At 53.4% G+C, this 24,825-nt stretch overlaps 8 protein-coding genes across 8 annotated transcripts; 2 read left to right on the top strand and 6 right to left on the bottom strand.

The window, feature by feature from the left end:
• Positions 1-196: 196 nt before the first annotated feature.
• INS49_000780 (uncharacterized protein) lies at positions 197-1,838 on the top strand (the record flags this gene model as incomplete). Its single annotated transcript, XM_043161616.1, has 3 exons — positions 197-1,138; positions 1,195-1,687; positions 1,807-1,838. The coding sequence occupies 3 exons, from the start codon at positions 197-199 to the stop codon at positions 1,836-1,838; spliced, it is 1,467 nt and encodes a 488-aa protein (XP_043030122.1).
• A 214-nt stretch (positions 1,839-2,052) lies between these two features.
• INS49_000779 (uncharacterized protein) lies at positions 2,053-3,117 on the bottom strand (the record flags this gene model as incomplete). The annotated part of the gene is made up of 2 exons (XM_043161615.1): positions 2,053-2,746; positions 2,831-3,117. 2 exons carry the CDS (start codon positions 3,115-3,117, stop codon positions 2,053-2,055), a joined length of 981 nt encoding a protein of 326 aa, XP_043030121.1.
• Positions 3,118-3,534: 417 nt separating this feature from the next.
• Positions 3,535-7,982, bottom strand: INS49_000778 (uncharacterized protein; the record flags this gene model as incomplete). The annotated part of the gene is made up of 7 exons (XM_043161614.1): positions 3,535-3,745; positions 4,268-4,332; positions 4,404-4,937; positions 4,991-5,425; positions 5,499-6,041; positions 6,712-7,571; positions 7,637-7,982. 7 exons carry the CDS (start codon positions 7,980-7,982, stop codon positions 3,535-3,537), a joined length of 2,994 nt encoding a protein of 997 aa, XP_043030120.1.
• Positions 7,983-8,934: 952 nt separating this feature from the next.
• On the bottom strand, positions 8,935-10,836 carry INS49_000777 (uncharacterized protein; the record flags this gene model as incomplete). The annotated part of the gene is made up of 7 exons (XM_043161613.1): positions 8,935-9,196; positions 9,294-9,445; positions 9,544-9,661; positions 9,723-10,189; positions 10,269-10,427; positions 10,494-10,637; positions 10,696-10,836. 7 exons carry the CDS (start codon positions 10,834-10,836, stop codon positions 8,935-8,937), a joined length of 1,443 nt encoding a protein of 480 aa, XP_043030119.1.
• A 2,001-nt stretch (positions 10,837-12,837) lies between these two features.
• On the bottom strand, positions 12,838-14,695 carry INS49_000776 (uncharacterized protein; the record flags this gene model as incomplete). Its single annotated transcript, XM_043161612.1, has 4 exons — positions 12,838-13,116; positions 13,194-13,744; positions 13,813-13,825; positions 13,931-14,695. 4 exons carry the CDS (start codon positions 14,693-14,695, stop codon positions 12,838-12,840), a joined length of 1,608 nt encoding a protein of 535 aa, XP_043030118.1.
• Positions 14,696-17,351: 2,656 nt separating this feature from the next.
• INS49_000775 (uncharacterized protein) lies at positions 17,352-19,715 on the bottom strand (the record flags this gene model as incomplete). Its single annotated transcript, XM_043161611.1, has 3 exons — positions 17,352-19,156; positions 19,236-19,631; positions 19,697-19,715. 3 exons carry the CDS (start codon positions 19,713-19,715, stop codon positions 17,352-17,354), a joined length of 2,220 nt encoding a protein of 739 aa, XP_043030117.1.
• A 2,605-nt stretch (positions 19,716-22,320) lies between these two features.
• On the bottom strand, positions 22,321-22,830 carry INS49_000774 (uncharacterized protein; the record flags this gene model as incomplete). Its single annotated transcript, XM_043161610.1, has 2 exons — positions 22,321-22,586; positions 22,674-22,830. The coding sequence occupies 2 exons, from the start codon at positions 22,828-22,830 to the stop codon at positions 22,321-22,323; spliced, it is 423 nt and encodes a 140-aa protein (XP_043030116.1).
• A 985-nt stretch (positions 22,831-23,815) lies between these two features.
• Positions 23,816-24,538, top strand: INS49_000773 (uncharacterized protein; the record flags this gene model as incomplete). The annotated part of the gene is made up of 2 exons (XM_043161609.1): positions 23,816-24,399; positions 24,457-24,538. The coding sequence occupies 2 exons, from the start codon at positions 23,816-23,818 to the stop codon at positions 24,536-24,538; spliced, it is 666 nt and encodes a 221-aa protein (XP_043030115.1).
• Between the last annotated feature and the right edge of the window lie 287 nt (positions 24,539-24,825).

Genomic DNA, 24,825 nt, shown 5'->3' with positions numbered 1-24,825 from the left:
CAGCTTCGATCAGGAGGTGCTGAACGCAAAAGTGAAGAGTAGAGGAAGGAAAGGTTTGGAGGGGTCGCTTGTCACTTGCCACGTGATGTGCACGTGCTTCTCGACATCGAGCCACGCCTCAGCTAACCTCACCTGCAGCATCTCACCCTAGGCGCAGCAAAGCACTTACAGGGCCAACTCCCTCGGGAGAGAAATCATGGCTGACACAAATTCAACGACAGGCGCTTCAGCGCCAGCGGGCAATGATGGCGATGGCAAAGGCACAGCACCTGCAGCACCGCCCCCAGCAGCGGCAAACCCATCTCCTGCGCCTGCCTCGCGCTCGTCCTCCCCATATGTCAGCGATGGCTCCAGGAAGTTCTCGTCTCCGTACACTCCCCAGTTTTCGCCTGCGACACAGATGATATTGAAACGGATGCGCGGCGAATCTGGCGGGCTGAATTCCGCCCTCGCATCGGCCACCGCGCCTGACGCGCCGAGACCCAATTTCCCACGGCCGGTCTACGAGAGCGTCAGAGAGCGCATTGTTGCGAGCATGACGAGTGGCAACACCATGTCGTTGCCGGCGCCGCCGTCTTCTTCGAGTAGCATAACAGCCAGCACAATGCGCTTACCTGTGAAGCCGGCGTTGACGAGCGGCTTGAATGGAAGACCACCAGTGGCAGGTGGCCAGAAGCGCAAACGGGCCTATGGCGACGGCGACACTAGTGATGTTTCCTTGCCGGCAGAGGATTCGGACTATGGCGAAGGCATCAAGAAGGCAAAACCAAAGCAAGCAGCAACACCCCAGATCACACAGTCAGGGAGGCGAATTCTGAAGCCGGATACGTACGACCCCGCCGCCGAGGACAATGCGAAGAAGAACGCACGCTTAGGGAAGCGGACGACGGAGCAGGCTCTTTGCAAGAAGTGCACCCGGATGCACAGTCCCGCTACCAACCAGATGGTGTTTTGTGATGGGTGCAATGACCCGTGGCACCAGCGGTGCCATGATCCTTGGGTCGAAGACGAGATCATCAAGGACCAGAGCTTGAAATGGTATTGTGTGATCTGCCAGGCGAAGAGGGAACGGCTGCAACCGAAGAAGAAGGTCGAGCAGCCTAGATTTGGCAGTTGGGCTGACAGACCAGCCTCGCAAGTGAGTTTATTGCTCCCGGACGCCACTTGGACTTGTAACACTTACATTCGCAATAGAAACGAGCCTATCTTTCAGCGCTCTCTCCAGACGGCTTAGTCAACCTCATAATCCACGCCACCGAGCTGCATCCCGACCTGCCCATCTTCCCGATCGAGTCCACCTCGTCACCCAGCAAGTCATCAGCCGGCAGCACACCGCGGTCCCTATTTGCCGGTGCCTCAGCAGGCGGTCTCTTCCACCGCGCCGAGGCGAACCCCACAGGCCCACTGAACTTCATCCGCAAGATCCCGGCCAACGCGAAGAAGTCAACCCTCGCCAAAGCCCGGTCGGGCACCGGCTCCCTGCAAAGCAAGACCGCAGCGCAGGCCAGCGCCCTCGCGGCTGGAAATCAGGTCTATGACGAAGAGGAGTCTTCCTTCACCAGGTTGTGGCCCAGGCCGGGGAAGGGCATGTACAGCCGGCTTCCGCCGGAAGCGGATGACGACCGTGGGTTGACGGACGATAATGACCATGCTGCATTCAGCGTGATTATCTTCAATGAGAAAGGAAGTACGTCGCGTTCCTGTCCAAACTTCCCTCAAAAATCGTACAGCCTCTAGCCGACTGGCTATTTCGAGTACTTCCTGAGGCAGCCGCTTTGCCGATTTTGCTGACGAATACGCAAACAGAGAAAATCGAGGAGAACGGGGTCAAGGTTTAGAGACCTATCACGAAGATCACCTTGAAAACCAAACGAGTGCCTTGACCTACGGCCGAAGTCAAACTCGAAGCATGTGCATGCTGAGGTAGCCAAGCGGACCAAAACTGGAAACGGTTCAACAAGACATTCAAATATGCCCTGACTCAGAAGTGATGGTGTTAGCATTAGGAATATATGCAACTGATCATAATTGCTAGCCAGTTACATCTTGAGATCATGGCTTGAACTCTTCTCGTGCCACGTCGGTATGAGCACCGCCTTCGTCCTCCAATGTGTCCTCCGAAAACGCAGTGCTTGTTCTCTGGCTCGTTTCGGCGCTCACAGTCTTGCTATCTAGATTGCCCGCTGACGCCGCCTGGGACGATGACTCCCCTGATGTCGAAGACGCCCCACTTCTACTCATCGCATCTGCTTGTGTGCTGTTCTTTTCGCCCGAGTGAATCTCATCTAGAGCGACAATCGCCTCTGTATCAAAACCGCGCTCAACCTGGGAAGGTGTTTGCGGATGGCTTCCTCGCGTACGCGGCGCTGACATGGGGTCCGAAACCTGGGGAATGCCACTGCCGGCTGGTCCTCCGTGCCGAGAGAACAACATTCCGGTCCGTAGATCTCTGCCCAGAGTATGTCGGTGTATGCTCGTGTGTAGCAGGTCCCAAATTCCAATCACCCATAAGAAAAGATGAACAATGGGACCAGAGAACCCCGACCCCATCCCCCAGTAAGAGTAACCGTGTGGGAACACTTCTCTGAAGCCGACATAGACCAGAAACATGGCAATGTAGCCCAGCCCGGCTAGTAAGCGCAGGAGCAAGGCCAAGGCTTGCCATTTTCTCATAGCCCTGCCGACGGAGTAGATGTCGAGAGATATATCGGTAGCGACGAGGACAGTAAGCGCAATAGCTGGCGGCCTGTATCAACAAGGTCAATCTGTTAGTGAGCCCAGTCCAAGTCCAATGCTAAGCAGCACCAAGCCCGTGAGAACTTCAACAAACCTTTGCTCCCGACCTCTGTGCCTGTACAGAAACTCTGCCATGATCGAGAGAAGCAACGAGCACGCCGCGGCATGCGCCACGCCATTCACGACCCGCAACGCAACTTTCGCCCAGCGGCGCTCGTAGATCTCAGACCAGCTCCAGCCGCCTGTCCCGCGGATCGACCTCTCGTACGTCGAATGCGCAGGCGTATATTCCTCCATTGGGGCCTCGATAAACACTGATCTCCGGCTATGCGCCGTGGGAGGTGGTCGCGTGACGGGCGCGGTCGACGTGAATGGTGCCATGCTGCCGTTTCTAAGCTTCTTGGTTGGCGCCCCTCGAAACTTGGCGTGTCGGTTTGCGCCGCTCCTGATCCTCGCCCAGCGTGGAGTTGCCCCAGACTTGAGACATGCGGCTTGTGTTTTCCCGAATACCCAAAGGGCCCTTTGAGCGAGCGTGAGTCGAGAGCCGTCACAGGAAAACAAAGCTGGGCTCGTGCCCCTTGTCTATGTCGCGTGAGACCAACTCACTTCTCAGAGATGACCGGAGGGAGACCGGTTCAGGTGGCCTTGTACGGCCCAACTGCTCAGGGAGAAAAAAACATTCGAGTCATGGTTCCTCTCGTGTCTTTGAACGAGGGACTGGTTCTGGTGGGGAGGGGGGCTCGTCTTTCCGGCGAGGGAATCGCCAGATCGGGTCAGATCACCGTCAAGCCGCCCATGTCACGTCTTGGCAGGGCAGGCGAGGACCCTCCCAGGTTTCGTGCCCTCGTGGTGGCGCGTGAGAGAAGAGCCGAAGTCCCTAGCCTTCAAGCGGCAGTTCTGGGGCTCTTCGGTCCCATCAGGAGCTACATAGTAATGGTCTTGCAGGAAACGTCGTAGGTTGGCAAGGTCAAGAGCCGAGCCGTTTCGAACCTGCAGCTCCCGAGCAGGGCTGTAAGGTCTGGCAGCTGGAGGGTGGCGCCCAAGCACCGCCCGCCAATGGACGGTCTGGGCCTTCTGGATCCTGGTTCAGGGTCGTTTGGTGGGGCATCTCCACCCCCACAGCAGACCGGAATTGGGTTCCTGCAGCTGTGACGTCCCGCTGGGGTCAGGGGGCCAGGTATTTTCGAATTTCCAGCTTTGGATCCAGACTGGGCATAGCAGCAAGATTGGCCAGCGGGGGGGGCTCCCGCATTGGGATGCAGACATTGAATTCCTTGGTATCTCTTTGTGTTGGACCATACATGTCATTTCTATGGTTTTTCCTAAATTCAATCTCGGCTTTCCAAGCCTGGCTCAGACTTGCCTTTTACGACTTCATGGTTTCGCAGGGCCAGATATCGCAGACAACGGGTTTCTGCACGAAACAACACAATCGTCATGATATCGGTAAAGGCTCCATAACTCAGAAGTATCTGTAATGTCATCACTGCCAGGATGAGGCTGAGCTAGCCCCAGATCATCTGTCCCTCACGATAAAAGCGTGGTACCTTTGACCTTACCACTCTCCATCTTGGCTGTTCGGGAGCCGAATTGTATCTGTCGGGACTGAGTTAGGATGACGGGTAGGATGACGGGTTGAAACAAGAGGGAATGACCGGACCACTCACAGCCCGCTTCTTCTCAGTGGCCACATTGCCCATGCCGAGCTCCAAAGCGAGGAGCCGCAAGACCCGCTTGCCCGCTTCAACAAGCCCATCAGGATTGCTGAAGTCGCATTTCTCCCACACTGGAGTCCTGATAGCCCACCGAACCAGCTCTTCGTCCAGGTACGGGAAGCGGACCTCTTTTCCCCAGTGCGACATCACTCGATCATCTCTGCCCAGGTTCCGCTTGCCCAGTCTGCTAACGTCAAGCTTAAGCTCGTCGACCAAGCCCGGGTAGCCTTGTCTTTGGAAGGCTGTTGCGTGGCGTTGGTAGCCTCCAAAGAGCTCATCGGCCCCAAGCCCTGAGAGAAGCACACGTGCTGCTGTAGTGTAAGCTGCTGAGGCAGCTGTGGTAGCATCGGCGAAAGCAGTGCCCTGGCCCCGTGCAGAAAAATACAGAGCGCTGGCTATGGAAAGGTCCATCTCGGTGTTGTGAGGATATATGAGAGATATTACCTCGCCCTTGTGGGTTGAGTACTCGGAGTAGGGAACATTCACCTGCTGTGAGTTGAGTACTGGCACCAGAGATGCGTAGCATTGGGAAAACGTACTGCAAGAAATTTCCAGGCCCGCTCAGGACAGACTTCTTGAAGCTCAGCGAAGGACTTCCTTCCTGTCATCCTGTCCGGGCAGGCCTCGTAAATATCAAATGGCCCTGAGTCCTCTTGGCCCCTCAACTTTTGAGCGTTGGCCGCAACTCGAGGATTCTCGAACGCGACATTGATCAAGTCAATACCTTGGTCAAGGGGAACGAGATCGTGGCAGATCCTTGCCATCACAGTGCAGTCCAGCCCACCGGAGAACAGTACAGCCACCCTCGGTGTTTCCTGCTTCTCATCGGCTCCTGGTGGCGAAGGTACATCCAGAACGCGCAGTCTGAGGGATTCCGTCAACTGCTGCCGAAGTGTCTTCACCACGGGCGAGTCGGGAACTAAGCAGATGTCCTCGGATGGGACAGTTGAATTGAACCGGCCAATGTTGGAGACCTGTATGAGTAAGTCCCAGATACTTGCTGGCATCAAGATGTAGCAAATGAACAAGCTGCAGCAGTACACTCACAAAGTCCGCTGCGCCGTTATCCCCCAGCCACTCCAGCCTCCTCGTCGCATGATTTTGATCTTGCAAATGGATATTCGCCACATCCAGAACGTAGATACCGTCGGCCCCGACCTCCCTCCACTGCGGATCGGCAGCATCTGTGATGCTGGACAGGACAACGCATTGGCCGCCCTCGCGGATCACCAGTGATCGTCGTCCAAGGCGGTCGCGACCATAATAGACCTTTCCCGAGGGCTTATCGAAGAACACGAACGCGAACGGACCGTCGATAGACCGGAGTACCGCCAAGATGGCAGTCTCGCGTTCTTCCAGGCCACGACTCACAGCCTCGATTAGGAGGGCAGCTATCGCCTCGCCGTCGTTGCCAGAGACGTCGTGGTGCCGGATCTTCCACGCCTCTCCGTTCCAGCAGAAGACGGACCCAGTCCCGGGGTCGACGAACGGCTGCTGGGCGATGTGGTCACCGCGAAGGGCAAGGACCGAGGAGGTGAAGGCGAGACGGGTCGCCGGTGCGCCGTCGGCGACGCCATCGGCCAGTCGCGTCTCGTGTGTGGTGATGTGGTCTGGTCCGCGGTTGCAAAGACATCGCCGTAGATCGGCTGCGATGTCCCCTGGCTGTGATGCAGATATCACAGCGTGGATCCCACACATGTTGCCATGGGTGTCATGAGCTAGGACTGGGAGTTGGGGTTTGCACCTGATGTAGGTGAGAAGCTCAGTGAGAAAGCTCCAAGCTTAGCCTCTTGGGCCCTGCTTCTTCAGGGTTTGTAGTGGAGCATACGAGCTCTGGCATCAGGGTTACAACCCTCGGTGGGCTGTACCCTCCCCCCAAACCCAAGTCGCTGAATACAGCTGACCTGACCATCCATCCACTTGCAGAAATACTGTTTCCACTACTTGGTCAGAGAAACGATGCTTTTTACTGTTAATTGTGTGGTCATAGGGAGGTCAGTGGGTTTGTTGCACTGGGATGCATTCGAGGGTGGTAAAAAAGTGCGGGGCGTAATGCCAACGGCCAAGGCAAAGTTGTCCAAGGTCAAATACATTTGGACTTTCCAAGTAACTTGAGATTAATTGGTAAACAAGGTAAGACTACATTGGACTTAGGTTTGAAGTCTTTTCTATCTGGGTATGTGAATTCTTGAAGCAAGCTCTACGCCTGCTTCTCTGCATCATTCTCAGTCCATTTCACCTTCCCGTACTTGTGCCTCACCTCGTTGATGTAGACATCTTCATCCTTTCCCTCGGCAACCACGTCTCTTCGGATCAAAGCCCTCACGTAGCAGACGGAGACGAACAGATACATGGCGATCAGCATCAGCGTCATCGCCGTTCCCACCCACTCCACGGCCGTACTCTCAAATGCCTGGCCGATGTTGATGGTGGCTATCGTGAACCCAACATTGGGAAAAACAAAGGCATACCAGCTCATCGAGAAGGACATTGCCCTCCAGCACATCAGGCAAGATGCCACCGCAATGCAGAAGAACCAGAAGGCCGACGACCAGATAAAGACTGCTGTCATTGTCGCCACCACCTGCAGGATCTGGCTCGTCACATCGTCGTCGCCAAAGTAGTTGTAGTGGGTCGGCCACGCCTTCGCCAGGCCGATGAGCGCCAAGGCCGTAAAGCCTGGCGGACCGACGGCGATGAACATGGCGGGTCGCGAGTGCGGACTGGGCAGCCCGAACTGCACCATGCGGCGGATGTAGCATGCATACAACATGATCGATACCAGCATCCCGAGCCCCTGCGCCGTCAGCCCAGCTACAATCATTGGCATGGCCTGGTGCACCGGCTGTCCGCCGGAGCTGCCGGCTCCGATGGTCGCAATCGTGCCCGAGAGCATGGAGGGGAAGATAGGAAGGTCCCAGGCCGGCGTCATGTCGTCGATTTTGAGCTTGGGCGAGGTGAAAAGGACCATGTACATTCCCACGGCGTAGATGGCTGTGGCAGCAAAGTAGATCCAGAAGAGGATCCTGTAGACCACCACCAACCAATTTCCGCAATTCGGGATGCCGTATCTTGCAATAGAACCGATGATGGATGCGAGGGACAGAAAGAAGCAGGCCGCTGTGAGAGACTCGTGGTTAGTAATTGTGCAACCAGCTTGTCCATATGGCTACCGTCAAACTCACAGAAGAGGCCTTCAGTTGGGTGCGCAAGGGACGCCAGAAATGTGCCTTTGTACTTGATGAAGCGAGTGATAAGAGCGGCGGTGATTAGTGTGAACATGACGAGGTCGAATATGTAAACGACTTTTCCGATGGTCTGCTGTCCGTAGAATGTGTTCGGTTGTGTGCTCTCGGAGATGAGCAGTGAAATTCCACCCGTGCTCATGGTAAAAGTGTAGTTGGCCCATGTGAAATGCTCCAGTCGACCGAGTATGTCGCCCCGGGGCTCGCGGACATCTTTCTTCTCATCTTCGGCATTGCGACCGTTTTGGCGGTGGTCGGATGTGCTATCCGAGTGTTGGTCGCTCATTTTGGTTTCTCGTCGGAAGCCGTCAGGTAACTCATGAGACAAGATGCTCTTCTTTGCGTGGGCCATATAGAACAGCCAGAGTTATATGTCAGTTGGTTTCCGAATTGATCTAAGCAGGCGCGAATCCGGTTGCTCGCTGTTGTAACCCAAGGACGTCACAATTGTGGGTGCATATGAAGTCATTGTCAAATCCAATTTATTACATCGCGAGGCTTGGCATGCCCCACTGAAACTTCAAGATTCTATCCGGGGGAGCCCATGAGTACTGAAAATTGCAATTACCATGTCATAACAGAATTTCTATGACAAAAATGGTATTTGTGCCATAATATGGCGTTGAGCCCACAGGAAAAAGTGAGGATGCGGCAAGGCAATGCCTGGGGTAGTGTCCACTCACAGTGACCCATAGCACACGGGACAATCAACGACGACCTCTTGACTTGGATCCCAATGATTTGTAATTCCGGGAAATAGTTTTGCTTTGATAGTGACTAGCACGATCTCATAAGCTTTCTATATTTGTATGGTGGTGGGCAACATTTGAACCTAGCTGTTCTTGGTCTCCCGCAGGCGCCACTTTCCAAGCTTCCCACTGTACTCTATTATGTGCTTCGCAGGGGTTGTCAAGACTGAATGTAGAATATAGTGATTAAGAGCCTAGACTTTATATTCTCACGGTATCAGACGACATCGGATAGTTAAGTGCGTGTCATAAGAAAATATTTAGAGACGATCCTTGTTCGGGTATGCTACACCTTTGTGAAACGGCAAGTCAGCAAGGGCGGATGAAGCCAGATAACAATAGTATGCGAAGACAAGCCTATGGCCTAGGTGAGAAATGGTATAATGTAATTTGTACTAGAAGAATCTAACGTCTGTCCAAATGTCTCATGCAGAGTTGCCTATTCGGCCTAAATCCCTGATTGTACACACTGGCGTGCTAAAACCCAGCCTAAGCGTTGGTCCTCTTCACGACGAAAGCTCCCCTCTCAATAGTGTTGACGACAATGAAGCCAGATGGGAAGTAGGGGTAGTGTCCCCACGTGCCAACAAACTCGATGCTGCCGCCGCCGGGCAGCGCGTCGTTCTCGGGGTAGATGTCGAAGTAGCCGAGCTCGGTGACGCCGGCTCCGGTCTTGTCGGTCGCCAGCGAGGAGACGTCCAGCACGTGCAGGCCGGCGCCGTAGTTGCTCTGGTATGCGACTCCGTCGATTCTGATGGGTGTTAGTAAATTGCACCGGAGCCAGAGTCACACGTCCTGGGAGGTTCCGAACAACAGTAGAATGGGTATTAGGACAGGGGAATACTGACATGAACTGGTTGTGGTCGATGCCAAGTGCGTACTCGTTCTTGTAGTACCCAGAAAGGACTGGGGCCTCAAGGCTGGTGATGTCCCAGAAGTAGGTGACGGGGAAACCGTCAGCACCAGCACCAGCTGAGTCGTACTCGTCGTACTCGTCATCCTAATGTATGTCAGCTTCATGTCACAGAGCCCACAGTCATGGTTCGTAGAAGAGCTCTCAAGAAAATGGCCTAGAGCACTAGAGGCGGATTTACTTACCAAGACAAGAGTCGTTTGCCAGTTCTTGTCAGTGACCCAGCCCTGATGCGTGTACGAGGCACCGTCGTAGCCGACACGCGAGATGATGTTCGTCGTGGTCTTGTCAGTCACATCGAAGCTGTGTAACATGTCAATCACTGCCGCCAAGTCTTGAAAAGACACAAAAAAGATCAACTTACATCGTCAGGGTGTCCTCGTTGTAACCATAGCAGATATCGCGACCCGCGTACTTCTCGTCAGGACCACGGTAGACCAGGCACTGGGCATCGTGGACGTAGCCATCGCCGGACGCGCAGCCGGGCGAGGTCGGGTTGGTGATGTCCTTGAGGTCGATGAAGATCAGGCCCGCGGCGCAGGACGAGTTCCGCGGCGCCGCGCCGACGGCGACGGCGTACTCGAGCTCCTCGTTGACGACGACGTTATGCGAGCGGCCGATGGGCAGGTCGTTGAAGTGGCCCGTCAGGTCGGCGTCGCCAAAGGTCTTGGGGCTGGCCGGGTCGATGTCGGCGAGCTTGGCCAGGTCGAAGAACTGGACGCCGTGCTGCTGCGCCTCGCTGCCGATCACGATGTGGCTCTTGTAGCCCCGGATCTCACGCCAGATGCTGGGCGCGGCTGCGGAGTATTGGGGAAGGCGACCGAGGTAGACCTGTATTTATATTAGAATTTTCCTCCTGCGCCGCAATTCGGCTTCATAAACTGTTATAAATCAGTGGACTTATACTCACGAGCTTGCCCTCCGTGGAGACCTCGGCGAAAGCAGCTCCATCAGCTTGCGCGATGGCAACAAACTCGCGGCCCTCCTCGCTGGTCCAGCCCCAGGTTGAAGCACCCTCGCCAGTGGAGGAACCCAAGTCGGCGTGGCTCTTGAAATCATAGAAGTCGATCTAAGACTTTGTTAGCCGCTTTGATGCTTGGCAAATTATAACATGGAATGGTCAGAGTTTACTCACGTTGCTGCACTTGAACGTGTTATTGGCGTCACCAGGGATGACCTCAGCGACTCCGTTGACGCAAGGAACAGGTGCGGCACCAGCGTACGACGGGTACAGACTCGAGTCGAAAGCGCCGGCGACCTTCTGAGAGTCCCAAGTGGCCTAAGAAAGTGTGCTGTTAGTATTTCGCACCTTTATAGTGAGGCGACGTGCTGCTCACGTATTTCTTAGCCATGATGCCGTCCATGACAGCGCCACTGGTATACTTCTCCTGCTTGGCAGGGTTGTCAACCTGGCTGATAGCCGCCGCGAAGGGCGAGCCGGCCAGCGTGGCCAGGGCTCCAATAGCTGTGGTCTTCATGGTGAAGGCGGGTTGTAGCGGACAGTCAGAAGGGGCTTCTTGTCAGGACTTCCTCGGGCGAGTGGCGGTGATCAAAGGTGGGCTCAGATCGTCGCTATGCGGCACAACTACAACAACAGCACCGACGCAAGACGAGAATCTCCGCACGCAGGCACGTTCTACGTTTTATAGCTCCTGCGGACAAGGTGAAGGCATGGCATTAGTCACGGTGGTGAAGTTATCAGCACGCCATACAGGCACGCAGAGTCTATGATCAACTCCTCTATATTTGCATGTACGAAATAGGTAGGTGTGAACGATACTTGGCAAATGATCCCCCAAGTAACGGCGCACAAAGTGCTGAGGGTCGCATTGGCTTGCTTGGCTATTCCTTGGCTACATACTGCCGTACGCAGAACCGCCGGTGATCCAAGGCTTATACGTGAAGATCATCTCCTCACCCAAGACACGGCCGCCAATCGGGTCAAAGTAATTAGAGAGGCAGCCACCCGTCCGCCATCACGACTCACGAGGAGTTGTTGATGCAAGCGCAGCCAAGAGATAGCGTTGTTGCATTTACTTGGCCGGTGCCACTGGACCTTCTAGTTCGGAATAGGGGCCGCAAAGACGCGTTTGCTTGGCAATGAGGGGAGGCAGATTCGAGCGTGCCCGTGCGCCGTCGGTTACAAGTAAGGACTGCATCCCTTCGGCGCGTGAATAGTCCGAGTGTATTGCCAACTCTCTTTTCCCTCGAGGTGCACACCGCCGCGACTTTTTGCCTTGACGACACTCTGCAAGGTCTCTTCGAGCCAACGAGGTGCGAGGCTAGACTGATGCGCGACGCCGACCGCGACGCCGGCGGCTTGAGCCCTGTTTGTCTATTTATCGACTTTCGGTGTTGTTAGCAGACGTGATAACAACCCGGGTGCTGAGTGTTGAGCGGTAATCAATATGCGACGTGGCTGTGTGCAGAGAACACTCACGCGCACCCGGACGGCTTGTTTGGAGTGCACTCCATTGATAAAGCTCTTCTAGTTGCGAATCAATTGATTTGCTGCCGGCCTTGCTACCTGCAGTGACCCCTATTAAGTTTCTCTGATCCTGTGTTGCCCAGACTTTTGTCTCCATTGGTGGTCAAATGCCGTCAGTGTCTGCAAGTTTTTCCTGCGCTGATACGAAAAACAGGGTTCGACTTACATGGTTATGGATTGGGTCTGCATATGTTCGGCATCAAAACAAGTTGCCGACTAGGCACTGAACGATTGGCGAGTTATAATATAATTTGTACCACTGGGTGTTATCCCACAGTATGGCATCCCATACAGGTTACCATGGTGGTAATTGTTCTTTAGTACCCACAGGTAGGTTATCACACTGGAGGGCATCCCACAGCACTCAGTAAGTGTATCCTGTACGAGATGATACTACTTGAAGAGGTCCCGTTGGAGGTCATCCTATGACAGATTATACCGTTGTGAGTCATTATGAGGTAGGCAGGTGGTTAGGAAGAAGCGACTCATAGCTCTCACGAGATACGCCACGCTCAGAGGAGTTTTCAATCGACTGTTTGAATTGCGCTTTCAGACATCGGATATTCGCACCGGTAGAAATGGATGGTATACCGGTTCATCGCCGGCACTAAATAAACCAACACCCACGCCCCATTCACATGCTTAACACCCATAAGCCAAATACCCATACACCCAATACCCATACACCCAATACCCATACACCCAATACCCATACACCCAATACCCATACACCCAATACCCATACACCCACCTGGGCAATACCCATATACCCAATGCCCATACACCTATTTCGTACACACCTAATTTATATACCTAGCACCTATATACCTAATGTATATTAGGCGTGCGGATTAGGCGTGTGAGTATGATAGCTACAGCTGTGGCCCGAGTGATGTACTGGTGAACCATCCGTTTTTACCGGTGCGAATATCCGTTCTCTTAATTCAAACACAGTTATATCTAACCACTACAGCCGCCCACACGGCGACCCTTACTGATCTACTGCCTTCGACTCGATCGTCTCGTTCCCTGATGGCTTGCTTTCCGCACCTGCGACGCCCTCGACAATCTCCTTGCCCAGGCCCATGACTTCGGCATCGATAATGGGTCCTTCATAGTTCTTTCGGCCGTCAATCAGCCACTGGACAATGGCGATGATGAGAACAACACCAAAAGCAACAACCGCGTAGTTCATGTTTGTTCCCGTCACAGGTTGCTCAGGAGGGAAGACAAAGAGAACGGTCGTCAAGAGCGTCCAACCGATGCCAACCTAAATTCAAAGCTATCAGTTGCTGATCAAGTATTTGGGGGCATTCGAGCCCGGGAGCAAGAAGATGAAATACTCACGAGGTTAGTGAACCAGCCCAGCCACTCTGGCATCCTGAATGCCCGTGTCTCCGGCAACATCTTGCGACCTCTCATAACGTTGATGGCTGGAGGAATGGCATATGTGACACCAAGAGCGACAACACTGGCGGCAGTAATAGCATTGAAAGCAGAGTCGCTGCCCAGGAAGACGCAGCCAAAGATGATGACCCAGACGGTGGTCCAGATCAAGGCATTGAGGGGCACGTCAAGGCCCTTGTGGACCTTGGAAAAGACGCGGCTAGCGGGCAGGCCGCGGTCGCGGGCGAAGGCATAGCTCATTCTAGAGCTCGTGGTCATGATGGAGGTCGTTGTGAACAGCATGCAGACGACAGGAAACATCAACAAACAGACCGCACCGGCCTTATTGTTGGTAGCGTCGTAGAGGATTTGTAAGAGAGGTCCTGCGGCAGACTCAATGACGGCGTTGACGTCCTTGAGGACGAACAGGAGGCAGGCCAAGAAGATGAAACCGGTGAACATGCCAATGCAGATTGCGTAAAGCATGATCTTTGGGCCTTCGATCTGGGGACCTGTTCGACATGGCGGATTAGTATTTGCCGCGTCAGGAGCCGATGCTATGCGTCCAAGGATCACTTACGTGGGATTTCCTCCTAGTACCTGTTAGTCACCTGCTACGGATCCCGAAGTGATACATTCTGGAACATTCTAAAGCACAAAGATCGGGGAATATGTAGCAGGAGAAGAATGGTACTGACAATCATATGTACAGTTGCGTCAAAACCCGTGAGACTGAAGCTCCCTTGCAGGAGACCAAGCATCCAGGCCAACCCATCCGGCCAGGAGACATCGTTGATAAAGCCGCCAAACACGAACGACCCGCTTTGATAGTTGGGAGAGGCGCAAGAGAGCACAGTGATGCAGATGATGGTGAAACCAGATAGCGACCAGAGGAAGGCAGCTTTGTTGAAGTATGGTAGGAGACGGTTGGCAAAAGCATTGAGGAAGAAGGCAGTGAGAGTGTAGGCAATGTAGAGGAGGAACTGGTGCCAGGGCTTGGGCTCGAAGGTGGGATTCAGCAGCGAGATGATGCCGAGGATGAGCTCGCTTCCCAAGAGACCACCGGTGGCTGTCAAACACACCCAGGCGGCGGTGTTGATCCAGCCTGTCGAATATGAGATGGCCCTGCTAGAACGCTTCCAGGAGATGATGGCAACCCAGTGGTATTGACCGCCGGCCGTGGGCCAGGCTGAGAGGAACTCGGCGAGCGAGGCGGCAAGACAGAGATTGCAGAGCCCAGAGACGATGAGACCCCAAAGGATGGCCGAGGGTCCTCCAGAGGGGAGGGCCAGGGAAAGTGAGGCGGCCAGAGCAGTCCAACTGTTCAGGATGGCGAACGCGAGACCAAGCATAGAAACACGGGAGAAATTCCTCTGCAGCTCCTGCTTCACTCCCAACTTCTCGAGAGTGGCGGCGGCGTCAGAGTCAGCCTGAGGCTGGGCCATGATGCCACCTTCTGTCATCTTGTTCGAGGGGCCTTTTCTTTTTCTCTCTTCGCGTCGGTTCGGAAGGGGCGGAGGAGTCGATGCCAGTCAGGTTGCAACGGCTGGGGGCCGAGTGAGAGAGTTGGGCGAGGAGGGAAAGAAAAGACTGACGCGCCAAGACAGAATGAAGGAGGCCGAGGGAAGGCGAAGAGCAGCCGCCAGGAGAGGTATAAAAGTGGTAGGCTATGGTCTACTGAGGACCAACTTCTTTTTCCATCTGCCTCGTCTGTAACAAGACACTAGGCCTTTACTGTCGTGTACTGTCATGTACTGTGCAGGCACAAGTAGGAGATGATGTAGCGATCGGCCCTCGTGACCGACAGGACGGGCCTCCATGTCTGCATTCTGCGCCCGAAAGAGCCCCAAGAGCCCCAAGCCAAGGTTGGGGTTGGGGAGGCGGGACCACTTCTCGTGTGTACTTGCCAATCTGGGAATTGCCGTCGGGATCCGACAGGTCTCCACAGCCAATGCTGGATCTGGCGACATGGATTGCGATGCTTATCAAGTGTAATCAGTCAGGCAGTCCTGCGAGCATTCAATCGGTCATTCATGGATTCATCAAATCAGCCTGCCAGCCCAGCCAGCCCGCCCAACGACAAGCCGTGCCCTGCCCAGCCGTTACCACCCTGCCGCCCTGACCACCGGTGTGCAGCTCGGCAAGAATACAAGAATACGCTAAAGCTCGGCAGGAAATGCTACCAAAAAACGCCATTTCGGGTTAGTATAAGAACATAACAGGGAACAAGGCTTAAATATAAGTACTTTAATTATATGATATATTTTAAATATATATATAAATAAATAAATAAACAAAAAATAAATAAACAAATAAATAAACAAAAAAATAAACAAATAAATAAACAAATAAATAAACAAATAAATAAACAAATAAATAAACAAATAAACAAATAAATAAATAAATAAATAAATAAATAAATAAATAAATAAATAAATAAATAAATAAATAAATAAATAAATAAATAAATAAATAAATAAATAAATAAATAAATAAATAAATAAATAAATAAATAAATAAATAAATAAATAAATAAATAAATAAATAAATAAATAAATAAATAAATAAATAAATAAATAAATAAATAAATAAATAAATAAATAAATAAATAAATAAATAAATAAATAAATAAATAAATAAATAACTTTTTTTCCCTTTTTTTCCTTTCTTCCTTTCCCTTTCTTCCTTTCCCTTCCTTCCTCTTCTTTTCCCTTCCTTCCTCTTCTTTTCCCTTCCCCTTTTTTTATTCCCTTCTTCTTTTTTTTTTTATTCTCTTCTTCTTCTTTTTTTTATTCTTTTTTCCTTTTTAAATTCTCTTTTTCTTCTTTTATTTTCTTTTTTTATTTTCTTTTTTTTTTTCTCTTTTTTTATTTTCTTTTTTTTTTTTTTTTTTTATTTTCTTTTTTTTTTCTCTTTTTCTTTTTTATTCTCTTCTTCTTTTTTTGTTTTCTTTTTTTTTTTTTCTTCTTCTTCTGTTATTCTTTTCTTCTTTTATTCTCTTTTTTTTTTTTTTGTAATGGGCTTGGGCTAAAAGCCCAAGCCTTATATAGTGTGGCTAGATAATCCAAGGGAGCTTGGATTATTACGTACCTTTTGGCTTAATGGTTAAAAGGTTGCTGCTTTGCAGCTTATGGGAGAAGGCGCTAGCCAGCCTGCAGCCCCTTTGGGGCCGAGCCCATAACATTTTTCTTTTTTTCTCTTTTTTTTATATTTATAATATTATGTTTTTTATTTTATATATATATATATATATACAAAAATTCTTATATATTATACCTTGCTTAAACTTTTTAAAAAGAATAAAGTTTCCCGCCGAGTTTTAATGTATTTTTGCCAAGCTATCACCCCCCCTAACCACCCCTCCCTCAAAAAAAAACCCCGATAGTTAAGCTTTTCTTATCTCTCGGCATCGCGGCAATGGCTTGCTCATGTTCTTGGTATTCAGAACATCAACGCTAACTTCAATCTTCATTTGACTTTGTCTTATTACTCACGTGCAACCCTCAGCCGTTATCCTCCTTCAACTTTACCCCAGCTGCTTATCCAATGGATACTGCAGCCCAAGACCTGACGTCCACTTGAACTGGATTTAGGCCGCAGCTCCTCGACCCTCGAGGCACAAAAAGTGGAAACGTCTTCTAATCGAAACCACTTCAGCACCGCCGAGGTCCCTGCTGTCCCTCCATCCCCATGGGACAGGACCTCGACCGGACACGACAGGACGCCACCCGGGCCTGGCATTGCTCCCGTTTCGGTAATCTTAAACTAAGCGAGTCATCTTCATGCCCCACCGTTATCTATTCTATAGACTAGATAATTCCGTTTGCAGTCTGCTACGCAAGCTGGCAGGGTCCGACACCAGCGAACTCGGCTTGGTCATGGAGGATGAAGAAAATGACGACTTGGCTTGGTATTTCCAATATCTGACCACACACAACAGGGACACCACGCCGAACAAGGCCAGCGCCTCCCATTCCAATACGCTGTGCAAGCGGTCCTGGGACCAGATAATACATATATCTAACTTATCGTGTTCCGACAAGGCTTTAAATGAGCTTGTTTATCTCTTATTAGGCTGGGTACACAATCAATCAATCAATCAATCAAAAAAAAAAACCCTCAGATCAAGAACGCCACGCTGGCCAGCGCCGCCACCAAGATCGCCACGCCACTCCTCTCCGCCGCGGAGCGGACTCCGGAGCTCTTCCCGGGGTTGTTGGCGCCCTCCGCCCTCGAGCCGCCGACCGCCTGGTTCGGGAAGAAGTCGCTCGAGACGGCCTGCACGCCCATGGTCGGCGTGACGCTGCCCTCGACGCAGAGGCCCTGAGGGTCCTTGAAGGTCGCGTCCACGGCGCGCTTCCACACCGCCTCGGGCCCGTAGATCATCTCCTTGGTGTAGAAGAAGCGGCACTGCGCCGGCTGCATCAGGAACTGCAGCGGCGTCTGCGCGTCCGTGTGCGAGAAGGCGTTCTTGCCGTTGACCGCGCCCGCGTTGCTCGGCGTCGCCGACCGGTCCAGCAGGTAGCCCTCGGCGATCAGCCCGAGCTCCGACTGGCTCAGCTGCTGCTGCTGCTCCGGCGGCGCCAGGAACAGCGTCGCCGACGCCGCCTGCTGGAGCTCGTTCAGCGGGAACACCTGCGCGCCCTCCACGCCTGCGATCGACTGCATCGGCCCCGTCGTCGGCCGCCCGCCAACCACGACCGTCTTGACGTTCTGCTGCATGATCATGAGGTATGAGAACAGCGTGCAAGTCGAGCCACACGTGCCATCCGTCAGGATCACCACGTTGTTCGGGTCAAACACCGCCGGGGCCGGGTTAGCCCGGTTGCCGGTGCCAGTGAGGTTGAAGTCCGGCGCAGTTTCGTTCAGGGGCGTGCTGATGTACGACGTGAACCGGTCGCCCTTGATGGTCACCGGGGCGATGATCTGGTCCGTCGACGTCAAGTTCGTCTGACCACCGGCAGAGAAGACACCGCCGGGGATGAGGTTGCTGACAACGCTGCTCTGCGACAGCGCCGCGAGCGCGAGCTGCCTCTGCGTCGCGTTCTGCGGGGTCAGGGTGTTCAGGTCCAGCGCGAGGATCTCGTTCTGCACTGACGAAGAGATCTTGGCCATCTGCTCCATGCTCTCCGTCAGGCGCATGTTGTTGGCCTGGAACTGCGGCGTGCCCGGGAACAGCTGCGCGTACAGCTCAAAACCGGCCGCCACGAGACCGCCGCCGTTTCCCGTCACGTCGATGACGAGTTTCTGCTTGCCCGCCTGCTTGGACATGGCGAGGAATTTCTCTGTCATCTGCTGGAAGTTGACCACATACTCGAGGATGTCAAAGTCGCCCTCGGGCGAGAAACCCAGCACCGACAGCACGGCCACGTCCTCGTATCCCGCGCCTTGCAGGAAATATCCAGCTGTGATGTTGGCCCCACTGTCGCGGATCGCGGGCATGGGAAACCCGGGGATATTGGGCGTTTCCGGCTGCCGCGTACCCGGAGGCCCGGTCGGGGGCGGCGTGGTGGGCTGTCCGCCTCCAGCACCTGCTGTTGGAGGTGGCGCGTTGGCAGGGTTGCAGAACTTCTGGTAGAAGTCCTCGCCCGTGTTCACGCCCGTGAAGTCTGCCGTTGGGCGGATGAGGGCGTAGCTCTCCTGTGTCACCTTCTGCCCATTGTCATACTCGAGGGTCAACGAGTCGCCCAAGAAGAAAATCGAAGAGGCCAGTGCGGTGCGAGCCGTGGGTACAGCGTATTGCTGGAACTGCGAGTTCCACTGCGAGTCGGGATCCTGGAAGTTGATGAACTTCAAGCCCTGCTCCTCAATCACCTGTGCGGCGTCCTGGCCGTTGATCTTCGTTATCGCCGGGGGCATGCCGTTCGTGCTGTTCACGGCTGTCTGGTTCATGCCTCCTATGGATGCCGTCCCGTTCAGGACGCCTTGTGGGAGGTTAGCAAAGTTGGACTGGCAGTGATCGTCACAGAAGACTCCGGTAAGTCACTCGGAGGCAACACTGACCTAGGTTGTAGAGCTTTGGCACCTGCTTGCCATCAACAGACACAGAGACAATGTCTGTGGCCAGGTCATTCCTGAAACTGAATGCTTTGAACATGTCTGGGCGAATGGCGAAGTGACCGTCGTGTGCTGATGCCACCAGCTGGACCATCGCGGACTGGAACTCAAACTCGCTTGCGAACCTTCCTGCCGTGGCGTTGGCACCTATCGCGTCGAGCCCGCCTTGGATGTCCGTTGGCGGGAGCATGTAAGATGGTGGCGGGTCTTTCAACCATGCGAGTGTACTCTGCCACTGAGCGTAGGCCTTGGTGCTGGCGATAAGCTTCGCTGCTTCTGCTGGTTTGTTTGGCACGGACTGGAGGCATGCGAAGGCTGTTGCAGCCGGTACCCTGGCGACCGCTGTGGTGGTGAGTTAGCCGGACTGGCCTTCATTCTCTACTACTCGCTCAATACTCATGACACACCTTGAGGATTGGCGGCCATCTGTTGGGCCTGAGCCTGCGAGACAGCCTGGCAGGCATTGTTGCCGGCTGGAGGAGGAGCGCCAGCCTGTGGAGCCGGCGCTGCCAACGAAAAAGAGAAAAGCCCGAGCAGGCCGGCCGCTCTCGTGGTGAAGCCCATGACCGCGTGTGTAAGTGGTCTCTATACAGTATACAAAAGAATGCAAAAACGTAGCAGCACCCGGCCAGCTACGGGTATATACAGACGAAGGGCACGGCGGTGACCTTTGACGATGCCAGTGAGGTCGCGAGAGGTGCACCCTCTCCTGGGCATTGGTCCCCATCCAGGACTCTCATGACTATATGGCCCCCGTCCTCCGAGCTTGTGATGCCAAGAAGGATGTCCATGATGCTACCGGGCTGAAACAGTCGAGCCGCCGCCCCAAGAACGATAAGCTTCCTTGTCCTGAAGATCTGCGGCACACGAACAACATGCGAGTGCCACACCCGTGCACGCTAGAAATGTGGCGTTCGGTTTGACACGAAGCAAACTCTGTATGCATGAGTTCAGAGTTCTTGAAGTATACATGCAACCATCCTTGATCCTCTCTCCTCTTTCGGTAGCGACATGCCGAACCGTGGGCTCGTTGACTCCGTCCACACGGGCTCGATTGAGCCTCTTTGCGGATCTGACCTTGGCATTTTGGAGAAGCATGAGAGCGGGAGCGAGCCAGGAGACCGGAGCCTCCAAATGACTTGCGTCGAAACACCGCCCAGCCCAACCGTCGCCAAGACCAGGCAGAAACCAGAAGCGATACCGCCAAAGGGCATGGCCATACTTAGAAGATAAGGGGCCAGCAGACACGTCTGTGCATGCTCCGTCGTCCCGCCCGACCAACCCGGTCCACAGCACCGTCCCATCTCGACAGCTGTCCCCCTCCCAAAACCCTAGAATTGTCGCAGGCACAGGCACGCCCCCTCCGGATCCGGGAACTCCTGGGCCCTTTATCACCATGATGAGTTCTCAACCCCACGCCACCCGCTTCGATGGCCCCGGGACACGGCCGACCCGAGAAGCACGACATTAATGTTGGCTCCGTGGAGAACGGTTTCGCGGGGCAGAAAGGCTAGAACGAGCTACCACCGGTCAATAGCGTTCGCGCCTAAGGGCTGCCACACCTGACATCGCTCACCACATTTGGCGTCCCGTGTCAATGGATGGCTGAATGGGGCTGAATGGAGGTGGCAGCACCGCCGACCGTAATTGCAAATACAACCTGGGAACCAAACAGATAAGGCAGTCTCGGCTCCATGATCGACCGTCTGTTCGGGTCTTTCGTTTCTATCGGCAGCTGAGGAGGGGGTTTAGCCAGATAGTCTCGAGTTTAGTACCTAGCGAATACCCCGGCGGCTTAAGCTCGCCCACGTCGGCGCGCTGTCAGCGGCGGCCACCCGTTGGCAAAGGTGATTCAGGCATACTGGAACAGCAAAATTGGCTCAGAGGACACTGACCAGAGCTTCCTCCACGAGTCAAAGAATTTCAAGACTCCTGTTGGCTTCTATTTTTGGCCTGGACAGCGTGCAGTGTCCAATTTGCCCCGCCTCGTTACCTCCGTCCTGCACGCTCCTGGGTGTCCGTGTTTCTGTTTCAGCGTGTTTATATCGCGCTTGAAACATTGTCTGTGTTGAGGGAATTCCGCACCACGCGGAAGATTGATCACGCTGGCCAGCCACATTCGTTTTAGCTCGAAAAGGAGTATCTTTGCTTGACAACATCGCTGAAGTGGTTTCTATGGGAGACTACGCTGGCTAATGGGGCACCCACTCTTTCACGTTCAAGCACAATAATCTAACTTTTCGACATCACTCTCAGAAATACTACACATTATTGGCGTGCACACATCATTGACCTACCTAGATAGGTGAAAGACCCGCGAAGTGCATCGTATTACAACCTTCGAACCATCCCACATACGTTCCGCCAATGCTGTACAAATTGTTTCCTCGGTCTTCGCCGTGCTTGTCAAACACGCACAGGACTCCATCAGATGTCTTTATCTATGCAGCTCCGGGCGTATTCGCGGCCCGTAACATATCCACACACCGAGGTCGTTGTGTGTATCCGGTCCGGGTCCTGATCTCACCCATCCGTCATGACGCCAAGTGCTTGATTGTCTCACGGCAGACTATTCTGTTGCAATTTAGGTGATATTGGACAACGGCTTGCGGACGTTGCAACTGTGCAGCAAGCTTGGGGGCCCGGGACGAAAGCAGTCCAGCGAGCCGTGCGTACTGCGTTGATACGGATACGATGCGAGGCAAGAAATGCTTTCATGGTCGCTGAAATGTCTTTGTGAATGTGTGTATTCTGCGAGGCTTCGATAGACTCTGCTGTCCTTCCCATGTTCCTTCTACTGACATTGACTATCGCTCCAGTTGTTCCTTGCAACTAATTAAGATTATCATCTAGGCGACTCAAATTTGCGGAAGACCTGCCAGAGTGGACTCATGGAGTAATAATCCATTGCTAACCGTGAACTACTCAGCATGCAAAGCCTTTTCAATGCGAAGTGCCCAGCTGGGGTATATCAGTCTATTGATCACTTCGGCGACCCTCTCTAGGTACCATGCCGATGCACATGTGCACACTACAGGGGAACACTAACCTGCCAAACATTAAGCGACACACCGCCGCCTGGTACCTGCACGCCTTGCCCATATGCGACGACTGAGTTAAGCCAGTCGTAGTCGTCACTGCCGGTTTCGAACACAAGGAGCAGATTCGGGGCGTGACCCTTCTCTCGTACCAAGATATTGCCTCCGTCGTGGGTCTGAAGAACGTAAACGACATCCGGGTTGAAGGATCCATTGCCATCGACGAGGGCCGCATCACCGCCGCCAGCGGCAACGGTACCTGTGTAAATCAGTGTTAATACAGAGGTGTCTTTGTGTCAGAAGCCCTCAAGCAGTTCAGTTTCTCTATTCCTCGTATCGAACTTACCAGAAAGCTTCGGCCCAGAGAAGGACCCGCCGATGATGGGCTCGAACACCCTATCCCCCAGGGGGGTTGAACCAATGTTGATCGTCGGACCACTTGTGATGTTGAGCGAGAAGAGGTAGGTCAGAGCTGGCGGACTGGGTTGCCGGGGGCCAGCCATGGCTACGGCAGCCAGAGCTAGCAGTGAAAGGCACGAGCGGATCATTTTCATTCTTGGATTCGAGATTAACAGTGGACGGTTCGGGGTTCAAAGATTGGAACGTTGAATCACGGAGAGAACGTGGATGTAGAAGTTATGTGAAAGGGACTCGAGCCTTCTTTGTGCAGTAATACTCTCGAGCTTTATAGCCTGCCGCTCTATGGCCCTAGAATCTCAGCCCCAGCTGATACTGCAGAATACCTTTACTTTTTGAAGGCTGAGGTCATCTTGAGCGGCCAGCCGTCCTAGCGCCCCGCCACGATACCTCATCAGGCCTACAATCTCAGCACCATAAATCAACATAAGCCACTTGGCACAGACACACCGGCATTAATTCATAGTCAGCAGCCATCCGGGACGTGGCAGTTAAGTTGTGGGTGCGATTTGGCGCGGGCCCATGCGCTCCACAAAGGCAAGCTAACAGGTGTGTTTAGCTGTCTCACGTTAGTGCCAAGAGGCAATATATACAACCATGTGAAAGCCAGACACGGGCAGTCCTCCATGGGTGTTGACTGGTCTATCACAGAAGAAAAGTACGATTCAATTCTTGGCAATGAAGATCCGGCACTTCGTGGCTAATTAGACTACTTTCTTCGAACACAGATACATAGTGCGTGAAACCTCGAATCGGAACAGACAGTGAAGTGAGATTATCTAGTACGTCAATTCAGAAGAACCTTTGGACTTCTGATCATCTAGTAAGGACGTAAAAGTGGGTACGGCCCGCGGGAGGATAAGAACCCCGAATGCGCAAGCCTCTTGAATCATGAGAAAGCTTGTCGGCAGCGGAGTCAAATTAGAAAATGGTCTAATTTTGGGGCAAAGGACTTCAGGAGGGCCCTATCCGAATCAATATAACCATGATCAGGGCGAAATTGATCCCCAAGCTGTAGCATCTTTTCCAGCTTTACAGCCATAATCAATCATCATTCTGCCCGCGCCCAACATGTACTACTACTCCCACTTTTCCCTCACGGCGCTCCTCCTGCACGCAGCCGGAGCACACGGCGCAACCCTTCCGCTCTTCCACCCCTGGAACGCCAGCGAGTGGATAGCCTCGGACGACACGGTCCGCGGCGGGCTGAGCCGGTCCAGCCTGGAGGTGATCCCGCCCGGCGCACCCGGGAACCCCTCCGGCGGCGAGCCCATCGCCAGCTTCGTCGGCACTCTCGACTACGAGGCCCTCAACGGCAGCGGGTTCGCGTCGCAGAGGACCGTCGACGGGTGGCCCGGTGTGGACCTCACCGCGTACGACCGGCTCGTCCTCGAGGTGCCGTATACAGATGGCAAGACGTACACGCTCAACGTCAAGGACACGGTGCTCCCGGCCGTCGACGGGGTGGAGCAGGCGACCGTCAGCTGGGAGCACGACTTCCGGCTGCCTGCCCGGAATGCCACTGCTGCGGATGACTATGGTCAGGTGGTTGTCAGATTTGAGGACTTGGTTCCGACGTATCGTGGCAGGGTGCAGAATGACACGGCACCTCTCAACTTGACGGACATCAAGAGGTTCAACATAATGATCCGCAGGTAAGTGTCGATGTATTACAGCTTGGTTCGGTGTAATTACTGATAGTGTGGCTGCAGTTTCTTTGGCCAAGAGTCGCAAGCAGGAGACTTTGAGCTGGGAATTAAGTCGATATTGGCTGCGGATTCTGAGGTCATCTAAGGGAATCCGTGATACTGAGCTCGTGATAACAATTCTAGGAGGTTTTTGGCTGGAGTTTTGAAGTCCCTGAGGAGAGACACCGCAAGTGTGGTCCAGGAACGCAAGAAGACACTAGGATCGTAATCACAGCAACCTATGCAGATCAAGCGTGGTGAATACTATTTTTTTGTTCTCGCGTACTTCAATATCATGGTCATAATCTCATCTCTCGTATGTGCTCAACCCACTACCTGGAGTTACTTCACCCAGAGCCATCACCGGGTATACGGTGGTTGCAAGCAGGAGGA

The sequence above is a fragment of the Diaporthe citri genome (assembly GCF_014595645.1).
Source record: "Diaporthe citri strain NFHF-8-4 chromosome Unknown scaffold_1, whole genome shotgun sequence".
In the NCBI taxonomy this organism is placed as follows: Eukaryota; Fungi; Ascomycota; class Sordariomycetes; order Diaporthales; family Diaporthaceae; genus Diaporthe; species Diaporthe citri.
Note: the sequence above shows the minus strand (reverse complement) of the source record. Positions and strands in the feature narration are given on the sequence as shown.